Raw genomic sequence first — 21,473 nt, 5'->3', positions numbered from 1 at the left:
GGGTTGGGTTCAGCATGGGTAGAGGCCTCCCAGATAGAATATATAGTATTAGGGGGGGCGGAAGGGGTTCAGAATTATTGCCTGTCATTGGGCCCACATTTTCAAGCAGCGCCGCTGTTTGGCGCTACTCAACATGGTACCTGGTTTCTCCATAGGCTATCTTCCTCTTGGTGTCCAAGGCTTCTTTACATTAGTCAGCATCTCCGATTGTGTTTAATGCCTTTGATAGCCAACAGCTAAATCCTAAGTGACGTCATTCATACTTTCTCGTTGTCAGCCATAGTTATGTGCTGGCGTCCTTGTCTTCATGTATTGAGGAATCATACTCCATATTCCAGTGTTGTCATAATCATACCTCAGCACTGTCTAATGCGAATCACACCAATTCACCACAAACAAAATTTTACAGATGTTAGATTCTGTTTCTGATCACAATTATCTGCTGGCCTATACAATTGAAATGCTCTGTCATTACAGCTATCCACATGTCAATCACAGTGACATAACTCTGCAATGTGAGTAAAAATGATTAGTTGTGCGGTTAGAGTTTGATGAGTAAGTGTGAGTGTGAAATTAGATAAACAAGGGTGTAGAGATGACCACACCCTTGTTTTTTTTGTCGTCATTCTGATCTTTAGTTGATGGAAACACACATACTTTTTAGTTGCATAGTAGCCGTGCACAACAAAAGACATTGAGACTGTTTGCAAAACCAAATTACTGTTACACTTTTACAGATATTTATTACAGATTGATAAATAATTCACAACACATCAGTTTCACAATGTAGTCACAGTACAATAAAAATATAAAGGTTTACTTTTTTCTTCGCTTACTGATGTATGTACACCTATATATTTATTTGATTATTTTCAATTGATCATTTTTAACACTGACTTTGTTATATCATATATGCGTTTTACATTAAATGTCTCGTTATACAGTGTAATGCTCAACAGCAGCAACATACATCAATAATTCTCAGATTGGGTGTGAGTGAACTATACTGAAGACAAAAGATTAGTGTTTGAAACACTGGCACTTTTAAACAAAGACACCGGTTTTCCAGGGGAGTTTAAACGGAATCCAACAATCACAAAGCGTCCTGATAGGAATGATGAACACATTTTAAAAAGAAGTCTGAAGGAAACTAGCCTGGATGAACGCAGACAGACCTGCAGGCCCATCCCATTCAAGCTGATTTCTGAATCACCAAAAAACCCAGGGACCAATTACAACTGCTTATCCGGCATGGGGCGGGCTTTATGTGATGACAGACAGAGAAGTACAGTTAGCAGCTCTGTTCAAGAAAACCAATGGCTGCCCTGATGGGCAGTGTTAAATGAAATGCACACACTTGAAATTGGAATTCAGACTACTTAAAAACTTTATTTTACAAGAAAGATGTGTTTGCTGTACTTCCACAAAGATTTGGTAAGAGTTTAATGTACCAATTTAAGTTTAATTTCACCTCTGGTAATGCCCCTTGAAAATCGGAAATGAATGAAGGGTCCCAAGACCCATTCCCAATGTCAGTTAAGATTTGAGAATTGGTCTGGTGTCAGCCAGGTTAGAAGCAAACATGACTTCTCGGTAGGTTTCAAAATCAGCTAGCAGAGTCTCCATTAAATCACATAACCACAAACACCTCAATCACACATTGCAAGAGAATGATGTAGCAGTAGTCGACATGAAAGATAATCACTGACAAATCCCTGAACAGAGGAGAGTACAGTAACCTAAGGCCAAAGTTACAACAGTATGTGCAAAGAGATTTTTTTTCTGCCTTCATTGATTCATACCTGAATGAAGATCAGGGGTTATTTACACACAGAAACACTATGTTTGTGCAGTTGGTAGCGTTTCTATTCATTGACACATACGACAGTTGCATTATTTAAAAACAAGAGGCTAAAACAAGAATGTATAAAACAATGATGTGTTACATTTGGCTTTCGATTTGGCTTTGATGTGTCATTTTTTAACATCTCATGGTAAGTCATCTGCTATATATTGAGGCACATTGATTATAACCAGTATCGTGGTAAACAGCTCCATTGAATAATTCTTTCACAAAACTGAATGCATGGATGAAATAAGCTGACATAACACTCCTTACTGAAAACCCAGACCTCATCTGACCAGATTTTTTTTTAAAACAGCCAAAGTAGCTTCCTCAAGGTGTTCACTTAAGGCTCTGTGCCCAGGTCCAGAGCCATCCTGAGGTCACTTGACTGAAGAGAAAAATATTGACCACCCCTCGTATTTGTTCACTCAGTTCATGTATAGTTCCCATAGATTCTGCAGTCTGTCTCTAAATTGAACTATCCATGTGCAAACATCTGTATTCGGAGGGAATGGATTGGTATACTGAGAACATGGGTGGCCAGGAGTGGCCAACTATGGAATTGGGGCAAGATTAATTAACTTTTTTAATTTAAATTGAGTGAAATAGTTACTATAATGATGGTTTCAGCCTTATGGCACTACAAATCTACTCTAGGACACTTTTAAGGTTCTGTGCCTCTGTGATATTCTCAGTTCTTAAAATTATGCATTGATCTGGCTATTACAGTTTGTGCTTAGGAATGACCAAGTTGATATCAGTCTTTCCATTATAGTTTTAAATAAGATTGGTAATATATGAGCAATACTGTCTTTAAAGAAGCTAAAAAAATATATCCATGTGTACATCCAAGTGTGAATATCTATTATGGCTTTCATAGCTCGGGAAAGTGTCTCTGTTGCTAACTTTGTTAATTATTATGATATTATGATATTATGACCTCACATATGGCCCCACAATATGTCTAAATGATAAACTACTGTTTAACAAGTCACTAAATTCAAGTCACTCTCAAAACCGTACGTTTCCTATTTCCATTTTTAATAAGTATCCATAAATCGAAGGAACGCTAATAAATTCCAGATTATAACAAGCATGATGTTCCAGCATGCAACTGAACTCTGCTGTGCAAATCTTATATTACACCCTCTGTGTTCTACTAAGCATGATGATCCGGTTCTTTACATATATGGGAATACAATTACATCATTACAGAGGGGTGTTGGCCAATGTGTACATGAATGTTGATTTGGCCCTGATTACTTATTCGTCTCCACATACTCTCTTTGCAACAGGACCTGGCAGCACAATAGGAATGGCATGATTAGACTGGAAGACACAATGGTGGATCTCGCCTACTTGTTCTCAATAAGCGTCTGAACTTTGTGGACCAACTCCCGAGCCTTGACCAGAACCTGTGGGACATCGTGCCGCTCCGCCATTTCTGTAGGGGGGAAGAATTTGGAGCAACTGCAGTTAACAAGAGCACAGAACATGCAAGGCCACAGAGAGAGTGAAGACTGACGTAGTGAGTTGCCTAGTACTCACCATTGAAAAATTTGATGATCTCGGTGAAGTCCATGTTGTTCTCCAGGATGATGTCCCGGTAGTGCTCCACGAGCGCAAGCGCGATGAAGAGGACAAAGTGGCTGGAGGAGACGGACCGTGCTGCCCAGATGGTCTCCCAAGCAGAGAACACGTCATCATACACCATTTCTGAAGAGGAGAGGTATATGGCTCAATGTTCACTGTTCATGACACCATGCCATTTTATTTCAACCATCTAACTGCCCAAAGACATGTAGGACCCTCCCTCATACTTTACAATGAATTTAAAAAAAAAAAGACGAGATAGATCAACTTCAATGATAGCATAGTGGTTCTGAGTAAAAACAAATTCGAAAGACAAAATTAAATGTTCAAATCAGAAAATGAAATGCTGTAAATTACCCCTCTTAAAGTCGAGCAGAAACCAGCGGTAGCAGAAGTAGAAGTGGGTGTAGTCTCCGTTCTGCTGCATCAACTCAAAGAGCTCAGAGTCTAAGATCTAAGGGGCAAAGTGAATACATCTATTACTGCCGTGCAATCTATTCATGTGATTCCAAGCTACTTTTCTGGCTTTGAAATTCCCCAGAGTCAGGTCCTTACGTAGAGCTAGATGATTCATGCACAGCTTTAAGTTTCCTGATAGCCCGAAGCTTTTCATAAACATTGTAGGAATCTCATCTCATTTGGATAGCATAACAGCAGCCATTATTTGCCAGTATTCAAAGCACATTATCTGTCTGGTAAAGTGAGAGAACTTTGCCAATCTGTACTGGGGAATTACAGAGGCAGCAGTCTCAATTCACTATTGGGCCCAAAAACCTATACAACTAGCTTAGTTAGTCAGGGTGTCTTCCATCCTTCTACTGACAAAAGGATAGCTTCTGAGGTTAAGTTTGCTGGTTGTTACAGTGTGGCTGCTGGATGGTGAGTCAAATATTTTCAATGCATTTTTGTTAGCTGGTATTACTGTATGCAAAAAAGGTCTTTCGTAATGTTATGCCAGAGATACCTGGATGAGTGAGCGCATGTTAGCAAAGTGTGAGTCCATGGCTCCCCCATGAGGGAAGTTTTGGTTCATTCTCTTCATGAGTTCCGTGAAGCAGCTGAAGGCCATGGCCTCTACAGTAGTATGTAAAAACAGTTGTTAGTATTTGAGAAACGCCTCCTGGAATATTTGTGTTCTTGGTTTTGAAAACCTTTGTTGATTCTATTCATATATTACAGACTTGTCTGTTCACCTTGCACTTAATCAATAATCTTACAGAGTTATTGTTTGTATGTTAACGTCTTTTGTTAATATGAAAACATTTCATGCTTAAAATTGTTGATATTCTATACTGTTTATATTATTAATACTGTTGTTATTATTATGCCTGATGTAGACTTTCATCTTCAGACAAAAACGTCAAATACCATTAAACACAAACATAAACCAATTGGATGCTATCTGAAACTCTGAAACAGTTTCTTTACATATGTTGGTCAGTATATGGTCAGTGAAAAAACTGACCGTCATCCAAGATAACCAGCAGAGGTGCTAGTAGATCGCACATTCCCTGGACGTAGCCTATCTCCAGGTGCTGCCACACATAGCTAAAGAATAAAAATTGAGATTAACAGTTAAAGAACAGGTAAAGGCTGGGTTTCCCAGATTCGTTAAGAAGCTCTTAAGTGCTAAGAACTTCTTAGGAGCGCTCAAAGAACATTCTAAGAACGCTCCTAAGAAGTTCTTAGCACTTAAGAGCTTCTTAACGAATCTGGGAAACCCGGCCAAAATCAATAAGGGCAACATCTCGTTCTAGACATTATGAAACTGCAATTACCTGCACATGATGTTGCGCAGTTTTTCCAAGTTGGCCGTGGTGAAATACCAGTAGTTCCTGTCGCACCTGTGAACATCCTTTTCAATGCGGTGAAGGTTCAGCATGTACATATCCAACAGCTCTTGCTACAAACACAAATGCAAACAAATTCATATGAGTCATTTGTAATCTAATGTAATCACAAGAAAATGAGTGGGAACTTGATTTAAGAGTTTATTACGATAAACCATTTAAACAAGTAGCTGTGTGGCCTAATGCTATTATTTACCTAAATAAATAATGGAGATATTATACATTTCTTAAGGTCTTTATTTTATGCTTAATACCTTTTCACTATGCATTGCAGATACACGCACTTTGAGTCATCCCAAAATTGACAAAAATCATCACAAAAATCATCACAAAAATTCATCTACAACTGTTTAGTGTTAAGGAATGGGCACTCACAGAGTAAGTTGTACCGATGGAGGACACAGGGGAGGCCAACTCATTCTTCAGCTCCCCTCTCACTGCTAGGGAATCCGCCTTTGGGAAGAGGCTATCCATGTCAGGGTCCTCCTCCGACAGGATGGACTCTGTGGCCTCAGGGCTCGTGTTGGGGCCCACTTCCAAACGGAGCTCCAGGATGGGCAAGTCCACACCAGGCTCTCTGGGGGTGCGCAGGGCCGAGGGGGCATCCAGGATGAGGGGCTGCCTTCCCCAGTGGTCTTCGGTCGACATGCAGATTAACGCGGTAGGGATGTCCTCCATTTCGAGGGCGGAGGGGGAGTCGTCCGAGTCGGCCATGTCGAGGGTGGAGGACTGCTGCGTGAGGAGGGGTGGAGCGGAGACGCAGCCTTCGGACTCGGTGTTGGAGTCTCTCCTCTCCAGCACCCAATTGAGCTCCAACTGAGAGGCTTTAACGTGGTCTGAGTCAGAGACCGTTATCTCCTCCATCCCTGGAGCGTTGATGTCCTCTGCCTCAGAGCCTCGAGTCGCCTCTGATGAGAGAAGCTCTTTTGTTGGGGAAAGCTCTGGCTTTGATTCAGTACCCAGTGGCACAATGCTCTCAGCTGGGTCTGATGAGATGGCCCCTTCTACTGATGAGGGCTCTGCTTCTTTTGAATGAGATTCTGTCTGAGCAGCATTCTGGAGTGTTTCAGAAGACTCGACCTTATTTGATTGTGATGGTTCTTCTTGTTTTGATTCAGTAACTGACTGAGCAGCGTTCTCATCTGTTACAGAGGAGTTGACCTCTTTTGTTGGTGTTGACTTGGCTTGTTTCGATTCATTTACTGACTGACCTGTGTTCTCGGGGGCATCAGATGAACTAATGCCTTTTGATGGCGATGACTCTTCAGCCTCTGCCGAGATTGCAGGCTCTTCTGGTTTAAGGGCTCCACTGATTTGTGGTTCAACGGCTTTGGGATCTTCCTTTTGATGATCTTCAGATTCTTCTGTCTTCGGAGGATCATTTGCCACTGTACTTGTGATATGGTCTGTTCCAGGATTCCCATTCTTGTCTTTGGGTGCGTCAGCAGCATCTTCAGAGAGAATTTCAGCATGTACCTTGTTCAAACTCTCAGACTTTGGAATCGGCCCTTCAGTACATTGTGTGCTATCAGGTGTCTTTTCCGTTTCTGGGGATTTCTTGTCAGCTGTTTCCGGTGTCTTTACCGCGCCTTCAGGTGTCTTTTCCATTTCTGGGGATTTCTTGTCAGCTGTTTCAGGTGTCTTTACCGTGCTATCAGGTGTTTTTTCCATTTCTGGGGATTTCTTGTCAGCTGTTTCCGGTGTTTTTACTGTGCCTTTAGGTGTCTTTTCCATTTCTGGGGATTTCTTGTCAGCTGTTTCCGGTGTCTTTACCGCGCCTTCAGGTGTCTTTTCCATTTCTGGGGATTTCTTGTCAGCTGTTTCAGGTGTCTTTACCGTGCTATCAGGTGTTTTTTCCATTTCTGGGGATTTCTTGTCAGCTGTTTCCGGTGTCTTTACCGCGCCTTCAGTTGCCTTTTCCGTTTCTGGGGATTTCTTGTCAGCTGTTTCCGGTGTCTTAACCGTGCCTTCAGGTGTCTTTTCCATTTCTGGGGATTTCTTGTCAGCTGTTTCCGGTGTCTTTACTGTGCCTTCAGGTGTCTTTTCCATTTCTGGGGATTTCTTGTCAGCTGTTTCCGGTGTCTTTACCGTGCCTTCAGGTGTCTTTTCCATTTCTGGGGATTTCTTGTCAGCTGTTTCCGGTGTCTTTACAGCGCTTGACTCTGTCTTCTCGTTTTGTTCTGGATTTGATGTGCTCTCCTGTGCGGAGTCAGGTTTCTCTTCTAACCTACTTAGGACTTTTTCCTCCTCTGTCTCAGGATCCTGAGTCTCTTGAGTGTCGGTGGTCTCTTTCCCAGCTTCAGCTTCAGCTACTGTTTCTTGAGGACCACTCTCTCCTTTCTTCTCTGAATCCCCCTTCTCTTCGGGACCCTTCGCGCCTTGCTGTTTTGGGTCAGTCTCTGAAAGCGGCACTTCACTCTCGAGTAAGCTGCCTTCTAACGCCACACCCGAATCTGACTCCATAGCTGGGGCTGTGTTATCCTCCTCTGACGCCACCAGTGCTGCAGGTTCACCCTCCAGGATGCCTGTGCCTTCTTTGAGTGAATCGCTCCCTGAGGCTTCCTCTGAGACCTCTTTGGCTTTCTCTTCTGAGACCATTTTTTCACAGAGCATTTCCAACTCCTTCTCTGACACCACTGGTGCTGCAGGCTCACTTTCCAGGACGCCTTCAGCGTCTTCTTTGACTGAAACGCATCCTGCAGCTCCCTCTTCTGAGACCACTTCGGTTTTCTCTTTTTCCGGCGCCTTCACCTCCTGTTCTACAGGATGGGGTTTCGTGAGCTCGCTCTCTGGTGCCGGCGCTTTGGGCGGGGAATCAGCTACGCTAACAGGAGCTCCCTCTGCAGCTGGCTCTGGCTGGCTCTTTTTCGTGGGAGTCTGAGACACCCCGGCTCTGGCCCCTGAGTCGTGGGCGGAGGCCTCGTCGGTGCTGGGGGAGCAGTCGGAGAGACCCGACGTGGTGGAGAAGTTACGAGACGACGGATGGCCCGAGTCCGGTGAGCTGGTACCGTTGGCCAGAGTCCCATTTGAGAGCTTGGGCACAGGTTTTTGGTCCTCAGGCTTGGCCTCCAGTTCAGGTTGATCCTCTTCATCAACCGAACCAAACACCTTAAATGAAACATAAGAGGTTACGTCTGTGTTCCATGACACACAGTTAATTCCTGATAAGGTACTGTATACAGGATAAGTAAAACAGCTACAAAGCACTGCTTCAATGATGGATGAAGGGACACCTGACTGCTGCTTCAATGATAGAATGTGTATTTACAATAGAGTAATCAAAAGCGAATGCTTAGTTTACATGGCTGAGAGATTAAGTCAGTGCTCTTGTAGCCAGGCTACACCGGGTGCGCAAATGGAGCTTAAAAATAGTTCCAGAAGACCTGTCTATTTTTTTTTTTAAATGTACGTGCCGCTATTCCGCCTGACTAACTAGTTACAATCTTTATAGCGGAAAGCTAATTGTTGCAGCAATAGTGCTCTGCAAATGTAACACTTTTGTGACATGCCTGGTGTAGCCTGCCTGTTAGACGATGACTGTATGATTGTGGTGTTTCTCCCTGTTGACCCTACCTACCTGTGCGCTGCTGTTAGAGTCGCTGTGAGAGGAGGCGTGGCTCTGTCTCTCTGAGGTGCTGCTGCTCTGAGATGACTGAGGCAAAAGGAGGGGATTACTGACGCATTACTATAAACAAACATCCCAATCACAGCACTAATGCACCCATACTTCATCTAAATGTGTTTACGAACCTGATAATGAAGTATAAACTATAACGAGGCAATATTTCAAACATTGATAATCATACTCAAACGGGTGTGGGGGTTCAACTGATGTTTCTGAGAGGTGTACACACATCATACACTGAAGATTATTGTAAAAATCAAGCTTTCGCAAATTAGAGCATTCTGCTCCTCCACAATTATATAGACACTTCTCACCTTAGAACTGTTTAACTGTAACTTAACACGGCTCAGGCTTGCACGGTGTCAACCAAATCTTGTTTAAAGGGCTGTTCACACCAAGAACAACAAGAGCAGTGAAGATAACTGTAACTAACTACAGTATGAGCATCCACACTGACCAATGATGAGTCTCTCTCTCTATTGATGAATGTGATCAATGTGTCTCAATTGATGGATACTGATAGGTTGTCAGCTTTTCTTCATTATCAAACTCGCTCTGAAAGTGATTCCTGACGACACTGTTACCGTTGAAGTATTTTTGGTGTGAACGGCTCGTAAATTCTCCGTTTTGCCCTCGGCTCGAGCAGAGACATAGGGGTATATACATAGCACTGGGCAGGAGCTGCAGTCAGGCAGGAGTTCTCACTTACGTCTGAGCTGACGGTGGAGTCGTGGCGTGGGCCTCGCTCCCCTCCCGTCTCCGAGGTGCAGCGAGCCAAGGCGGCGGCATGCTGCTCCTTCTCACGCTGCTTCACGATGGCCTCGCAGCCCAGCCACTCACTCATCGTCTGCTCATAGCTGGCTCGCACCTGCTCGTCCACCTACACACCGGCGCACAGACGTTCGGCAGAAATAATAAATACTAATGTACCATCACACTGTATATGATAATATTACATTATAACGACATTATAATACACTCACATACACACAAATACTCAATACACACAAAAAGCAACTATTACATGTCTAGTACAGTACATTGTGCACATAAAAATACAATCACTTTCTCTCTTCATCCTTTTCTACCTATTCCACCTAATCTTTTGTCTCTTTCTCTCTCTCTCACACACTCACACACACGCACACACGCACACACACACACACACACACATACAAACCTCCTTCCTCTCCTCTGAGGTCATGGTGAAAGTATAGTGGCCCAGCAGGAAAGGCCAGACTTCCTTGCGTATGCTTGGCTCCACCCCTCCATAGTAGACCAGACGCAGAATCTCCAGCTCTTCATACACCTACACACACACACACACACACACACACACACACACACACAGAGAGGGACAATAAATCACATTAAAAGACATCACAACACATAACAACACATCACATCACAGTACATCACAACATGACACAATACATCACATCACATCACAATACATCACAACACATCACATCACATCACATCACAATACTGTACATCAAAACGACAGTGTCCAAAGTGGCGGTGGGCTACCTAACTCATGTGGAAAATATGAAGTGACTTTAACAGTCACATACAGTAGGCAATCACTAAAGCAAAACTCCACATCCTTATGCTTATAGTACATTTAAGATTGCGGTGGCTGAGGTGATGAAGGATATTAAGCAATATCAAATGGCTCACTATTCCTTGGCTAAGGATACAGTTTCTGAGTATTAAACATGCAAATTAAATTATTGTTTGTTGAAGTAAAACAAGACACACTGTACAGTATATGGATGTTTAACCTCTGAACCTACACTAGGATATCTCAACAAATGTAACACAGCTCTGAGTGTATAAGAATATTTCCATGTACAGTAAGTAAAGGTGCTTCGTTGATTAAGAACTTAATTGTATTGTAATTAATATGATCCCATTTAAAGAGGCCCTACTGGGACTAATGTCTTACAGAGGAGTCCTGTAGGAAGGCGTTCCACACGTCCAAACTGAGACCGCCTTTGGCATCAGTGGGGAAATCGTGCTCGATGATGGAGGGGTTTATCAGGGCCGACAGGTGTGTGCGCACCGTGGATAAGTGACGGCAGTAGGCTAACCCTTTTGTTGACAAACAGAGGGGAAGAATGTATATTACTGGGGTTCGCATGCATTACACTCATAAAGAAAAATAACAACTGGTGTGTCCAACAGTTGATAAGGTCTAAGGTAGATGTTTGAACCTAGTGTAATATAGATTATCTTCCAGATATGTAAATAAGTCATATCTTTGGGTGTGAAAATTACACCATAAGGTGAAAATACATGCAGGTCATAGCGCTATACTAGTAAAATCTCTGTAAAGTCTCCTTTCAAACACAGATGGTGTTACAGTATGTATTTCAATATCTATATATTTAGATATAAGCACATTTGTTTTCTACTAAATACAAGAAAATTGCAAACATGTTGCCATAGGTGACTAAAATAAATATGTATCTGGATAATGTTTTGTACATACAGCCATAGAAAGCACGGGAAATGATCTGATACTTCATGGTCTCGCAGAGTAATTTCAAAGGAGCCCTGTAAGGGAAGAGAGCGAGAAAGCAGATTAAGAATGGATAATGTAATGAATGTCCTCCATCTCTGTCAGAGATACAGTAGCTGCAAAATTAATGTACACAAGGCATGTATGGCCTGTTTATCACACTGGAAAATCCCATATTAATATATGCTAAGGTTTTCAGCAAGTACTACTACATCTTTTTAAATTACTATTTTTAAATAATGAAGCGTTCATATACTGCAAGTCACTTTGGACAAACACGTCTGCCAAATACCATAACCATAACCATAACCATTTTCATAAACATTTTGAGATACTACTGTCATCAGAGTTGGCATGCACTGGTGGTAACTGAGATTGAATGATAGGATGTATCATTTACACTGGCCTGTCATGGTTACAGCCATCAGGGAGACCCCCATCTGAGGAACCATTCTGGGAACAGGACGAGCAGGAGGATTTCCGTGGTGATGGTTGCCACAGGCTCATGGCTTGATCAATGAGCTCAGGTGCAACTGCATCAAATATAGCCACAATGATAGTCATCCTATGCAGCATCATAAAATGTAATTTCAATACACAGTGTGACTCATACCCAGGCTGATTCTAATGACTTCAACTCAACCCAAAACAACATAATACATCGTATACTGTAGCATGGAGAAAAGAACTGTTGAGAAAAGAACAGCATGGTGAGGGATGGTGAAATCAATGGGATGTGGAGGGTGAAGCAGACTGTACCACAGCTCACACTGACATGAGGGGAATGCGGAGGTGGAGGTGACGGAGAGAGGGATGGGAGGTGATGGAAGGAGGAGAGGAAATGACATCAGTGCCAGACTTAACCCAACCAGCGTGACAAGATGTTGCCTACACACAAGGACAAGTCATGATGCAAAGCTTCACGGCTGAACAAAAACTTCAAACGACAAGACAATTCAGAAAGTCAGGGGGAACCAATCAATGGAACCAGCAATCAGATTAAGGACACAGCCAAACAGAGAGGAGCACTGGCGTCACTTCACAGAAAACTCCAGAACAACGTACCAAAGTCAGACTGGGTGGAAGGTAGCAAGATCCGGAAGACATAGTCGGTGGCTTCGTCTTCTTCTTTGTCTGAGACCGACTCACAGGAACCATGTGGGCTTCTTCTGCGGAGCTTAGGGAACACTTTGCCCTGTGGAGACACAAGACAGGTCCAATCCATCACTGTAATCCCCGCTCTATTCTCGTTTGACTCTCATCGTTTCTCTATGTGTCGCATAAACTTGCTTTACTCTGTAATTCAAGGGCACTCCAGACATATTACACATGATGGGTGGTATTTGAAATCAATTGAGTCCTGTAGTGAAAGAGGCAGACAAGGATGTTTTCAGAACACTGCTGTATCAACAACAATAAACAGACACAAGAACAAAACTAGATTTACTGCCTACCAAAGTCCCATTGACGTAAATTAAACAATAAGGCCAAAGAGGCTGTAGGTTCCAGTGATTTTAGAACAGGTAAGGGGCGTTCTTAGGCATGCCACGAAGCAGAGTACAATTAATAATAATGTATAATATGTATAATTTCCAACCGATGCTAACCATCTCGCGCTAACCACAGACATGCTAACCTTTCCCCTCTGAGACCACAGCGGTGGGTCCAGCTGTCCATGTGGGAGGAGTCCATTCTCCAGACAGGTAAGGAACTGCAGCAGGTGACCCCCCCGAGGGAAACGCAGAGGAGGTCTCTGGATCCCGTCCTGACTGACCAGGACCACTGTGCCTCCACTGTCCACTAGAAACATCAATACAGAACTTTATACTATTGCTATAATTATGATATTGTAGCATCAGACACTATTATGACGAGGTTTTACTGTACCTTGTTGGTGGCAGTGCAGATAGACTATTTCTTCAAGACGGATAGTCATTGCATAATCCCAGTATACACTGCAAGAAACAGTCATCATCAGTGAAACAATATGGATATAAAAGATGAATTATTCTTGCGCTGTCGAAAAATTATAGTGATATTTAATTCCTTTTGGTTATAGTAGCTCAACCTTTTCTCATAGTCAAGGTCCCCCATGTTTCCATTCATCAGTTGGTTTGGGGTCCACTTTAGGGTCATCAGGTCAGCTGTCTGGTGCAAAGAGAGGTACCCTGGGATAGCCTCCATGTCATCCGTCTGTCATAGGAGGACCAAAGTCAGAAAGCTGCGAGAAGTCTGCATAACTTGACTATTCAGAATAGAAGTTATTACAAAAGACAATAAAAGTATATTTTTAAAATGAAAAAGCAAACGATTTTAGATGAAGCAGTGACAAAATACATGATTTCCTTTGATTAACATTGTTTCTCTGTAGTTTTTCCAGTTTTCATTCAGTTAGGAACGTGACCACTTATAAATGTTCAAACGTACACATACCGGCTGCACCAGAACATTGTTTTTGCCGAAGAGTAATGTGGCCCGGGAGTTCTGGTGGAGGGATTCCACATAGTCCCTTGCCCAGAAGGTGGGCCGGTCGTCCATGCTGCCACTCGACTGTCTTTTTGTGATCTTTGGTAAACACGAACATTGTTTTTTTCAGTGACATGCAGTAAAATTATGATAAATATTTCAATAGCATAGATTATTTATAGTCTGTGATGGGAAGTATTCACTGTACAGATGACAAAAAAAACTAAACTAAAATAATGTTTTACACATTTCAAGCAGAACATACATCACATTTCTTTCTAGACTATATCAAGGTGAGTATGCTGCACTATCAAGTTCAATTCCTATTGCAGATCACACGACCCTGGTTTCCATAGCACCAAGCAAGCTGGCTGGCATATTTTGCCCAAGAGAGACTAAGGAGGGACTGGGATGTACCAGAGCGGGGCGTTTGGTGGGGGAGTCCTGTCGGCAATGCCCACTGTGGATACGATGCCTCTGCACCAGCTCATCTGCTGATGGATCTGTCCAGAAGTGATTGGCCGTCTTGGCCTTGGTATACTCCAGAGCACAGGGCCCCACTACAGGATCAGAAAATCAGATATGTTAATCAAAGCCTGGGCAAGAGAAGTTAAATCTGATGAATATTCAGTGGCCGTTACCATATTCTTCCATTTAATGATTATGCAGAATAATTATTACATGGAAATGGATCTTAATTTGTACCTAACAATGAAGCAAGAATTGGTCCATCCACTGGGTCTCGCAGTAAAGCTTCCCTCTCATAGAATTTGCTAGAAAAGTAGAGATTTTTCATTGAATCTCCCAAAAATGTCCCAAAATGTAATCCACATAATATAATCATGCATGACTGATGGAATTATTCTCAAACCTGCTGTTCTCCACCAGATAAAGCACAATCTTGTCTAAAACCTTCTCTGTGAGGGCAGTACGAATCCACAAATGTTTGATGGCCTGGGGTGACAGGTTGGGCAGTTTGGACATCTTCTGGTTGCTGTCTTGGTTCAGTCGAGCCTGGTTTTGTCTAATGTGGTACAACAACACGGATCCCAATTAAATCATGTGAAGCGCAACACAAACCACACACTGACAAATGAAAAAAATAAGTGTCTTAGTTGTACAGAATTGTGGAATATGCTACTATTTGTAAACACATAAATGTTTGTGTTCATATACAGTATTGTTTAGGTCTCAGAACCTGCTATTTTGTTAAGAACAAAATAGGTCATCTCCAGCCTAATTCTTTTCTTCTGACTATAAGAAAAGAGTACAATGCATATTTAGCTGACAAAGGCACAGAGAGTCAGACAGGCAGACAGATAGACGGGACCCTGACTCTGATGTGCTTTTAAATATGTGTTGTTGGCAATATACTGTTGAAATTAAATTCATAATGTACATCATCATCATCATAATTTTAGAAAGATTAGTACCTCTCCTTACAATCGCTTCTTTAATTTCACATCATGTGTTTCAATGGCAATCTTAGTACTGACAAATATAACCTTAGACGTTATTAGGCATATAAATGATCCACATCTATGCTGTCACAGATTCTCAGACAGTTACACACTGGTAATTACTTGAGTCTCATTTTTCACTACTTTCACCCTTGCCAGAGGGTAATGTGACTGTCAGCTCATAAATGCTTGAATAGATATTCTAAACATAGAAAACAAACTCTTCGCTGGATGTTATCACACAATCACAATTAAACTTGGCTCCTTTCCTCTTGCCCTTTCCTTAATCATTATACTATTTGCTTATTTTTGTTGTTTATTTTCATTAGGCTATTGATTGCATTATTGTTTATTATTGCCATTCTCAATGTTAGTCTTAACGACTTTTTAAAACTGTTCACTGTTAATTTAACTATTGTACTGTTTATTCGTCAGTTGCTTTGGACAAAAGCGTCCGCCAAATCCCATAACGATACCCGGTTATAACCATAACCGTAATCAACTCAAAAGGTTTCATTTACATAAGGTTAAGCCAACAATAATGTCCAAAAAACACACTTCACTCTTCACTGTTACAGTACAAGTCATTACACATTCTATAGCACATTTCATTGTATGGAATATAATACAATTATATTCCATACAATTATTAATTATTATACATACACATATATATATACATATGTTTATACATGTATGTGTATATATGTGTGTATGTATATATATTATTGTTTGGGTGGATGAGGCATGGTCCTCACTTGCTCTCCATGATTTGCTCCACTTCCTGGACCTTCCGGCACAGATCCTCGGCTGGAGCGAGCACCTTCCCCACCTTCACAAAGAGGGCGGCCAGCTTGTTGCTGCGCAGAAAGCCAGCGGCTCTCCGCCTCAATCCGTGCAACACACACGCTTCCACCACCGCTGCAGACATAAAGATTTTCACCAATACACACACACACACACACACACATACACACACACGCACACACATACTGTAGGTCACATACGGTAGTGTGTGAAGAGATAGCTGTTTTTTGCCTTTACAGAAAACAACATAGATTTCTAATCAATGGAATAGCTTAACATGTTTGTCCCTAAAGGAATGGGCCTCATATATAATCTTCTAAGGATGAATGCTGTGTGCATGCAAACATACTGAATCCACAGTGCAGGCCTTTTAAGGAGGCCTGTTGTCATCTCTTTATCCAACACAGGGCAATGCCAGAGTGCCGTTGAAATGTTCAATATCTCTCAATCTATGGGAGCGAAAATCTGTGTGCTTTTGCCTCATAATCTACATAACCTCCACACATTTTCCTGGTATATTTCCTTCTCTGACGTCATGTCTAGAGTGGGACGTGGTGGCATGTCACAGCATCTCAACGGAAGAGCCGCGATCTGATCCCTGTCTGTTAAGTTCTGCAAATGTCACCACAGTCATTAGTTTGACCGGGAAGCTCACACTTCCTGTGTCACCTTGACATCTCACAAATGTGGCAATTAAAGCCTGTCTGCTGACAAGCACTCACTCAACTCCACACTGATGAGCGCAATACTGCCAGAGGATCATCAGGCTTCGCCAGGGACGCACAGACACAGGCTTTCATAATAAGAGTGTAATAACAAGAGGTTAAAAATACACTGTCATGTCACTCCAGCTGAGGGCCTGGGTTTGCAGGTACATCCAGACGGGAGAATGTTGTGGGGTCCTGCTGACTTAATACCTGCGAGTCGAGCAAATGCTGTGTGATTCCTTGACACTTTGGTTTGGCTTCACAAATGGCATAATGACTCTTGTAGCTACCAGCGCACCCTATAGTGATGGCTAGAACCTATAGGTAGACAGGCAGATTGGCATCACTGTTTTGATAATAGGCTGTAGCCACCTAACTCACAATTAACAAAAAGGCGAAGGCGAATTCAGACCTAACTTTGAGATGAAAAAGAAAATAGCCTACATACCACAGAATGAAATGATGTGACTACTGTCCTCGTGCACAAACTTGCGGGTCACTGCTTCCTCCATTATCTGCTTCACCTGTTAAATGATAGGATGGGGGTCATAACATCAGTGATTTATTAAAATACTTTAAATATCTGACAAGAGATTTCTGATTGGCTCTCTTAAAGTATGTAACAAAATATGAAAGGTGAGGGATATTGCCCAACACTGAAAATTACAATTAGAGCGTTCTTCAATGTGCCAGAGCAAAACGGAGAGAAAAACACCTTTCCAGACATGTCTTTTGACCTACCAGTTATCTACAGTGTCTGTTGATGACTGTTTACAGTTGGCAGTGCAGTTGGTTGCACGGGCATCCACAGCATCAACTGTTATTTACCAAATTAAATCTCACTTAACCTTTTACTAGCCATTAAGTCGTGGGCCTATTCCATCACGAAATCACCTATAGCCTACTGTAATGTGTTATGCTGTGCCTGTGGTCTCGATTTAGCGTCATCGATACAAAGGGGCCTATATGACTTGTTAAGCATCCTGTGCAATGATACATTACCCACCTCTGACGCAGCTTGCTTAGTTTATACGCTATGTGGCCATAAACTCAACGTGACTGCAACAATATGGTTTCTGTTCCTTTTGCAAATTATCGATATGTTTTCTGCTGCAGCATTCATCACTCACCTCTTTTTTTACGCTGCGCAGCAGCCTCTGGCGAGTCTCGGTCTCTGATAAAAGACAAACAAATCAGTACTGATATTCCAAAACAAGGATGAACAAATATCGTTCAGACGCACAGAAATAATATCGTTTACATCCACTTACCTCCCATTGCCAGCGATGTGTTTTGCTATTTCCTCAATTTGCTAGATCCTCCACTGCTGACAGCGGAAAATTAAAGGAAACGTTAAAACGGATTCCGCAATATTCTAAATGGCAATAAAAATGTCACCGTGACTCAACGTTGTTGTCACGGGTGTGGCGAGCTGCTGCCGTTTGGCCACGGTGTCACCGTGTCACCTTAACTAAATATTACACACAGCACAAAAACGACGCTATAATCTTCATCCTTTCCATTGTCATCATCATGCATGTTCAGCGCACTGAGCGACGACGATTTTCCCTGTGCGGTATCGTTCATAGGTTGGCTACAGAGACACACACCCCCTTCACTCCACGGAACAGCCCGTACTGACATGAATCATTGAAGGATTCAACATGTCAGTCAGTGTTTTCAATGAACCAAAAGGTGCGCCTTCAAAAGTCATACAAATTACATAAGCTGGGGCTCAACACATTACGTGGGGATGAACATGATAAACATTCAGCATATCTAATAGGCTTCATTTGCCTGCAAATGGCAATTTAAGACTAATTAATTAATATAATTCCCAATTCCCATTTACAGTAATCACTCACAAATCTCTTACTGTGAGTTGCCTCACTCTGTGCTACTGTTTTTTGAAATTCAGTTGTGATTGCCCTGAATATGCACTCTATTAACGGAGACCCCCGACACCAGTTTGGCCTAAAGTGGACTGCATACTGGCGCCAACATGAGCGCCATATTCCGTCACTTGTCCCTGCACATCTGCTGCTAAGTATTTGATAAACGATGCACATTATTGAGTGGCGTGGCCCCGGCCAACAAATGAAGAGCAGCAGTGCAAACAAAGATCCTTGATTACTAATCACCCTCTTTGGTGCAAGTCAGAGTGGTCCGTGCTGGTATGCAGGGTATTGGAAAACAATGGAATCAAACATCAGAGGCAGTGTGCACTCTGACACTCATGTCAGCACAAGTGTGCGTTCCTCTTTATCACACCTTCAGTAGGCGCCCTGCTGTCTTTGTGAGAAGAAAAAGTTGGACAAATACACATACGTGTATGGTATACTATATATCTATATTTATTCATGTATTATAGGCCAATGTGCCTTCACACTTGCAGGTGCTACTGCCCTTTTGGGGATGGCCAGCAGGAAGTTGCAGGCCTTAGTTCAGGGTTTGCTGCTGGAGCAGTTGAGGGAGCTTGGCACCCATGGCTCTCTGGTGCCCTGGATGAGGCCAAGCCCACAGAGCATGTTTAGTGGAGCATTCGGTAGACAGGAGAAGAGGTGGAAGTAATCTGCTAGGTAGCAAAGACAGCTGCCACCATCCATCATGTCCAGCAGCAGACAACAAAAGGTCTAAAAGAGTGCTGCTGAAGTGGTAGACGTCCAATGTCAGCATCACACAGCATCGCCCCTAAGCCAGCGTTAGAGCAGGATGATACATTGAAATGACCATTGCCCTTAACCTGCCGAACTGCTGGAGACATCATCTCCTAGACCTAGAGCATCCCAGAATGCGCTGAACGCCCAAGACCACTTGGCTGGGTGTGTGCTCCTGGAGTTCACAGACATCTTTGCTGCCAGAGACTGCACACACATCAGATTGGTCAAGCATGATATCAGCCCAGAGACGCCTGCCCAGTCCGCCTCCATCAGGAACAGCTGTCCTAAGCAGACAGCAGCTGTGCAGAAGATTAGAAAGATGACAGAAACAGGTGGAGTTGACCCCAGAGGCCTGAGGACCACATTTTCCATTGGCCAGCGGCTCTAGCAGTTCAAATTTCTGCCATTTGGGCTATGCAGAGGGCCGGCCACTAGATAGAGACCAAGGCTCTGTACTCACAGTGGCCCTACCTCAGAATCCAGGGTGGGCTTGTGTATGACCACTGACAGGAACCTGGGGACTACTGCGATATGCTGAATCCTGCAGTTGGTCCACAGCTTGGAAATTGCTCTCTGGTTGTATTGGTCGGACTGCCTTGGACGTATTGGTGTTAGAACATAATGATTGCAGGATTTACTTGCAGCTGGGACCGTGGCCATGACGAGTGTGTGAGTTGTCAGACCTGGGAGCTGAGTTAAAAGTTAAAAATTGAAGTTAACTGATAGCAGAAACAGCAACACAGGCTTGCAATGGCATGTTCAGGAATTTGAAACTGGGTCGCCTGACTGTCAGTTGGTGATGCTATGCTCCATCACACCAACACATGGAGCTCCATGTCCATCAGTGTGAACACTGCACAGCTATGAAGAGGCCAAAATCCAGCACTCCCATTTTCCTCTCCAGCAGTATCAGGTGACAGTGCCCACAAGGCATGGCTGTGGGCATCCTGGTCCTGTTTTCTCTGCCGCCAACCTGAGGAAGCGCTAGATAGATGACTACGCTTATGTAGCCAAGTGTGGCCACCACTGCTAGCTGGAAGTACGTCTGGTTGGCAAGATGTTTTGCTGCCCATTACTGTACATCCATAGTATGACGGCTGAGTATGAGAAAGGCTCACTCTGACACTCATGTCAGCACAAGTGTGCGTTCCTCTTTAGAATTTGCTGATCACACCTTCAGTAAGCTCCCTACCTGCTGCTTTTGTGAGAAGAAAGATTTGGACAGATACACATACGTGTATGGTATACTATGTTTATATTTATTCATATATTATAGGCCAATGTGCCTTCACACTTGCAGGTGCTACATGCCCTTTTGGGGATGGCCAGCAGGAAGTGCTCATACTGCAGGCTTTAGTTCAGGGTTTGCTGCTGGAGCAGTTGAGGGAGCCTGGCACCCATGGATCTCTGGCTGGTGCCCTGGACAAAGCCAAGCCAGAAGTACATCACAAAGTGACTAGCTTATGCAATCCCCAAGTGTGGTGCTGGAACTTCTGGTTGGCTAGATGTTTTGCTGCCCATTACTGTACATCCATAGTATGACGGCTGAGAAAGGCTCAAACTACTTCGGTGGACCCCTGGAGAGATGGTTTAACTGTTAGACTACTCCACCAGACCCCCAGAGAGACAGTTTAACCTCTCTCTGTCATCAACCCAGTTTGTCATTGTCACCACCTGCGGACGACAACCCGTATCTGTCCCTGGTCTTTCGTCTGTAGTGGCAGTTCAAAAGTGCACTCACTCGGCAGTCGGCACACAGGAGAGAGTTGCACACCCCCATGGCTGGTGTCTAGGGTAAGCCCATGGCTGGAATTCTACTTTAACCTATAGAGTGGCTGAAGCCGGTCAAGCGTTCATTGATAGAGGCTGGAGCTTGTAAGAAGAGGGCCTAGGGCATCTGTTGTCTGGGACCTAGAAACAAGGTTTGGGTGTTCA

At 43.2% G+C, this 21,473-nt stretch overlaps 1 protein-coding gene across 1 annotated transcript; it reads right to left on the bottom strand.

Annotated features, from left to right (window-relative positions):
- Positions 1–724: 724 nt before the first annotated feature.
- On the bottom strand, positions 725–18,156 carry sgsm1b (small G protein signaling modulator 1b). The gene is made up of 25 exons (XM_062528610.1): positions 18,150–18,156; positions 18,009–18,052; positions 17,327–17,402; positions 16,123–16,285; positions 14,776–14,928; positions 14,610–14,677; positions 14,322–14,464; positions 13,872–14,003; positions 13,507–13,631; positions 13,326–13,393; positions 13,075–13,238; positions 12,504–12,633; positions 11,839–11,971; positions 11,409–11,473; positions 10,863–11,008; positions 10,095–10,223; positions 9,624–9,794; positions 8,867–8,941; positions 5,665–8,397; positions 5,218–5,342; positions 4,905–4,987; positions 4,404–4,513; positions 3,797–3,893; positions 3,395–3,562; positions 725–3,290 (listed from the first exon to the last, which is right to left on the bottom strand). The coding sequence occupies exons 1-25, from the start codon at positions 18,154–18,156 to the stop codon at positions 3,202–3,204; spliced, it is 5,397 nt and encodes a 1,798-aa protein (XP_062384594.1). The 3' UTR covers positions 725–3,201.
- Between the last annotated feature and the right edge of the window lie 3,317 nt (positions 18,157–21,473).

The sequence above is a fragment of the Sardina pilchardus genome, chromosome 23 (genome assembly GCF_963854185.1).
Source record: "Sardina pilchardus chromosome 23, fSarPil1.1, whole genome shotgun sequence".
Lineage (NCBI taxonomy): Eukaryota > Metazoa > Chordata > Actinopteri > Clupeiformes > Clupeidae > Sardina > Sardina pilchardus.
The sequence above is the reverse complement of the archived record's forward strand: the minus strand, read 5'-3'. Positions and strand labels throughout refer to the sequence as shown.

What these genes read in the sequence shown, in the direction of transcription:
- sgsm1b (XM_062528610.1), bottom strand. An exon ending in CCACCAAACGCCCCGCTCTG is followed by an intron (nt 14,004 to 14,321) that starts GTACATCCCAGT and finishes TGTTTACCAAAG; the next exon opens with ATCACAAAAAGACAGTCGAG. An exon ending in TCTGCACTGCCACCAACAAG is followed by an intron (nt 13,239 to 13,325) that starts GTACAGTAAAAC and finishes TGATGTTTCTAG; the next exon opens with TGGACAGTGGAGGCACAGTG.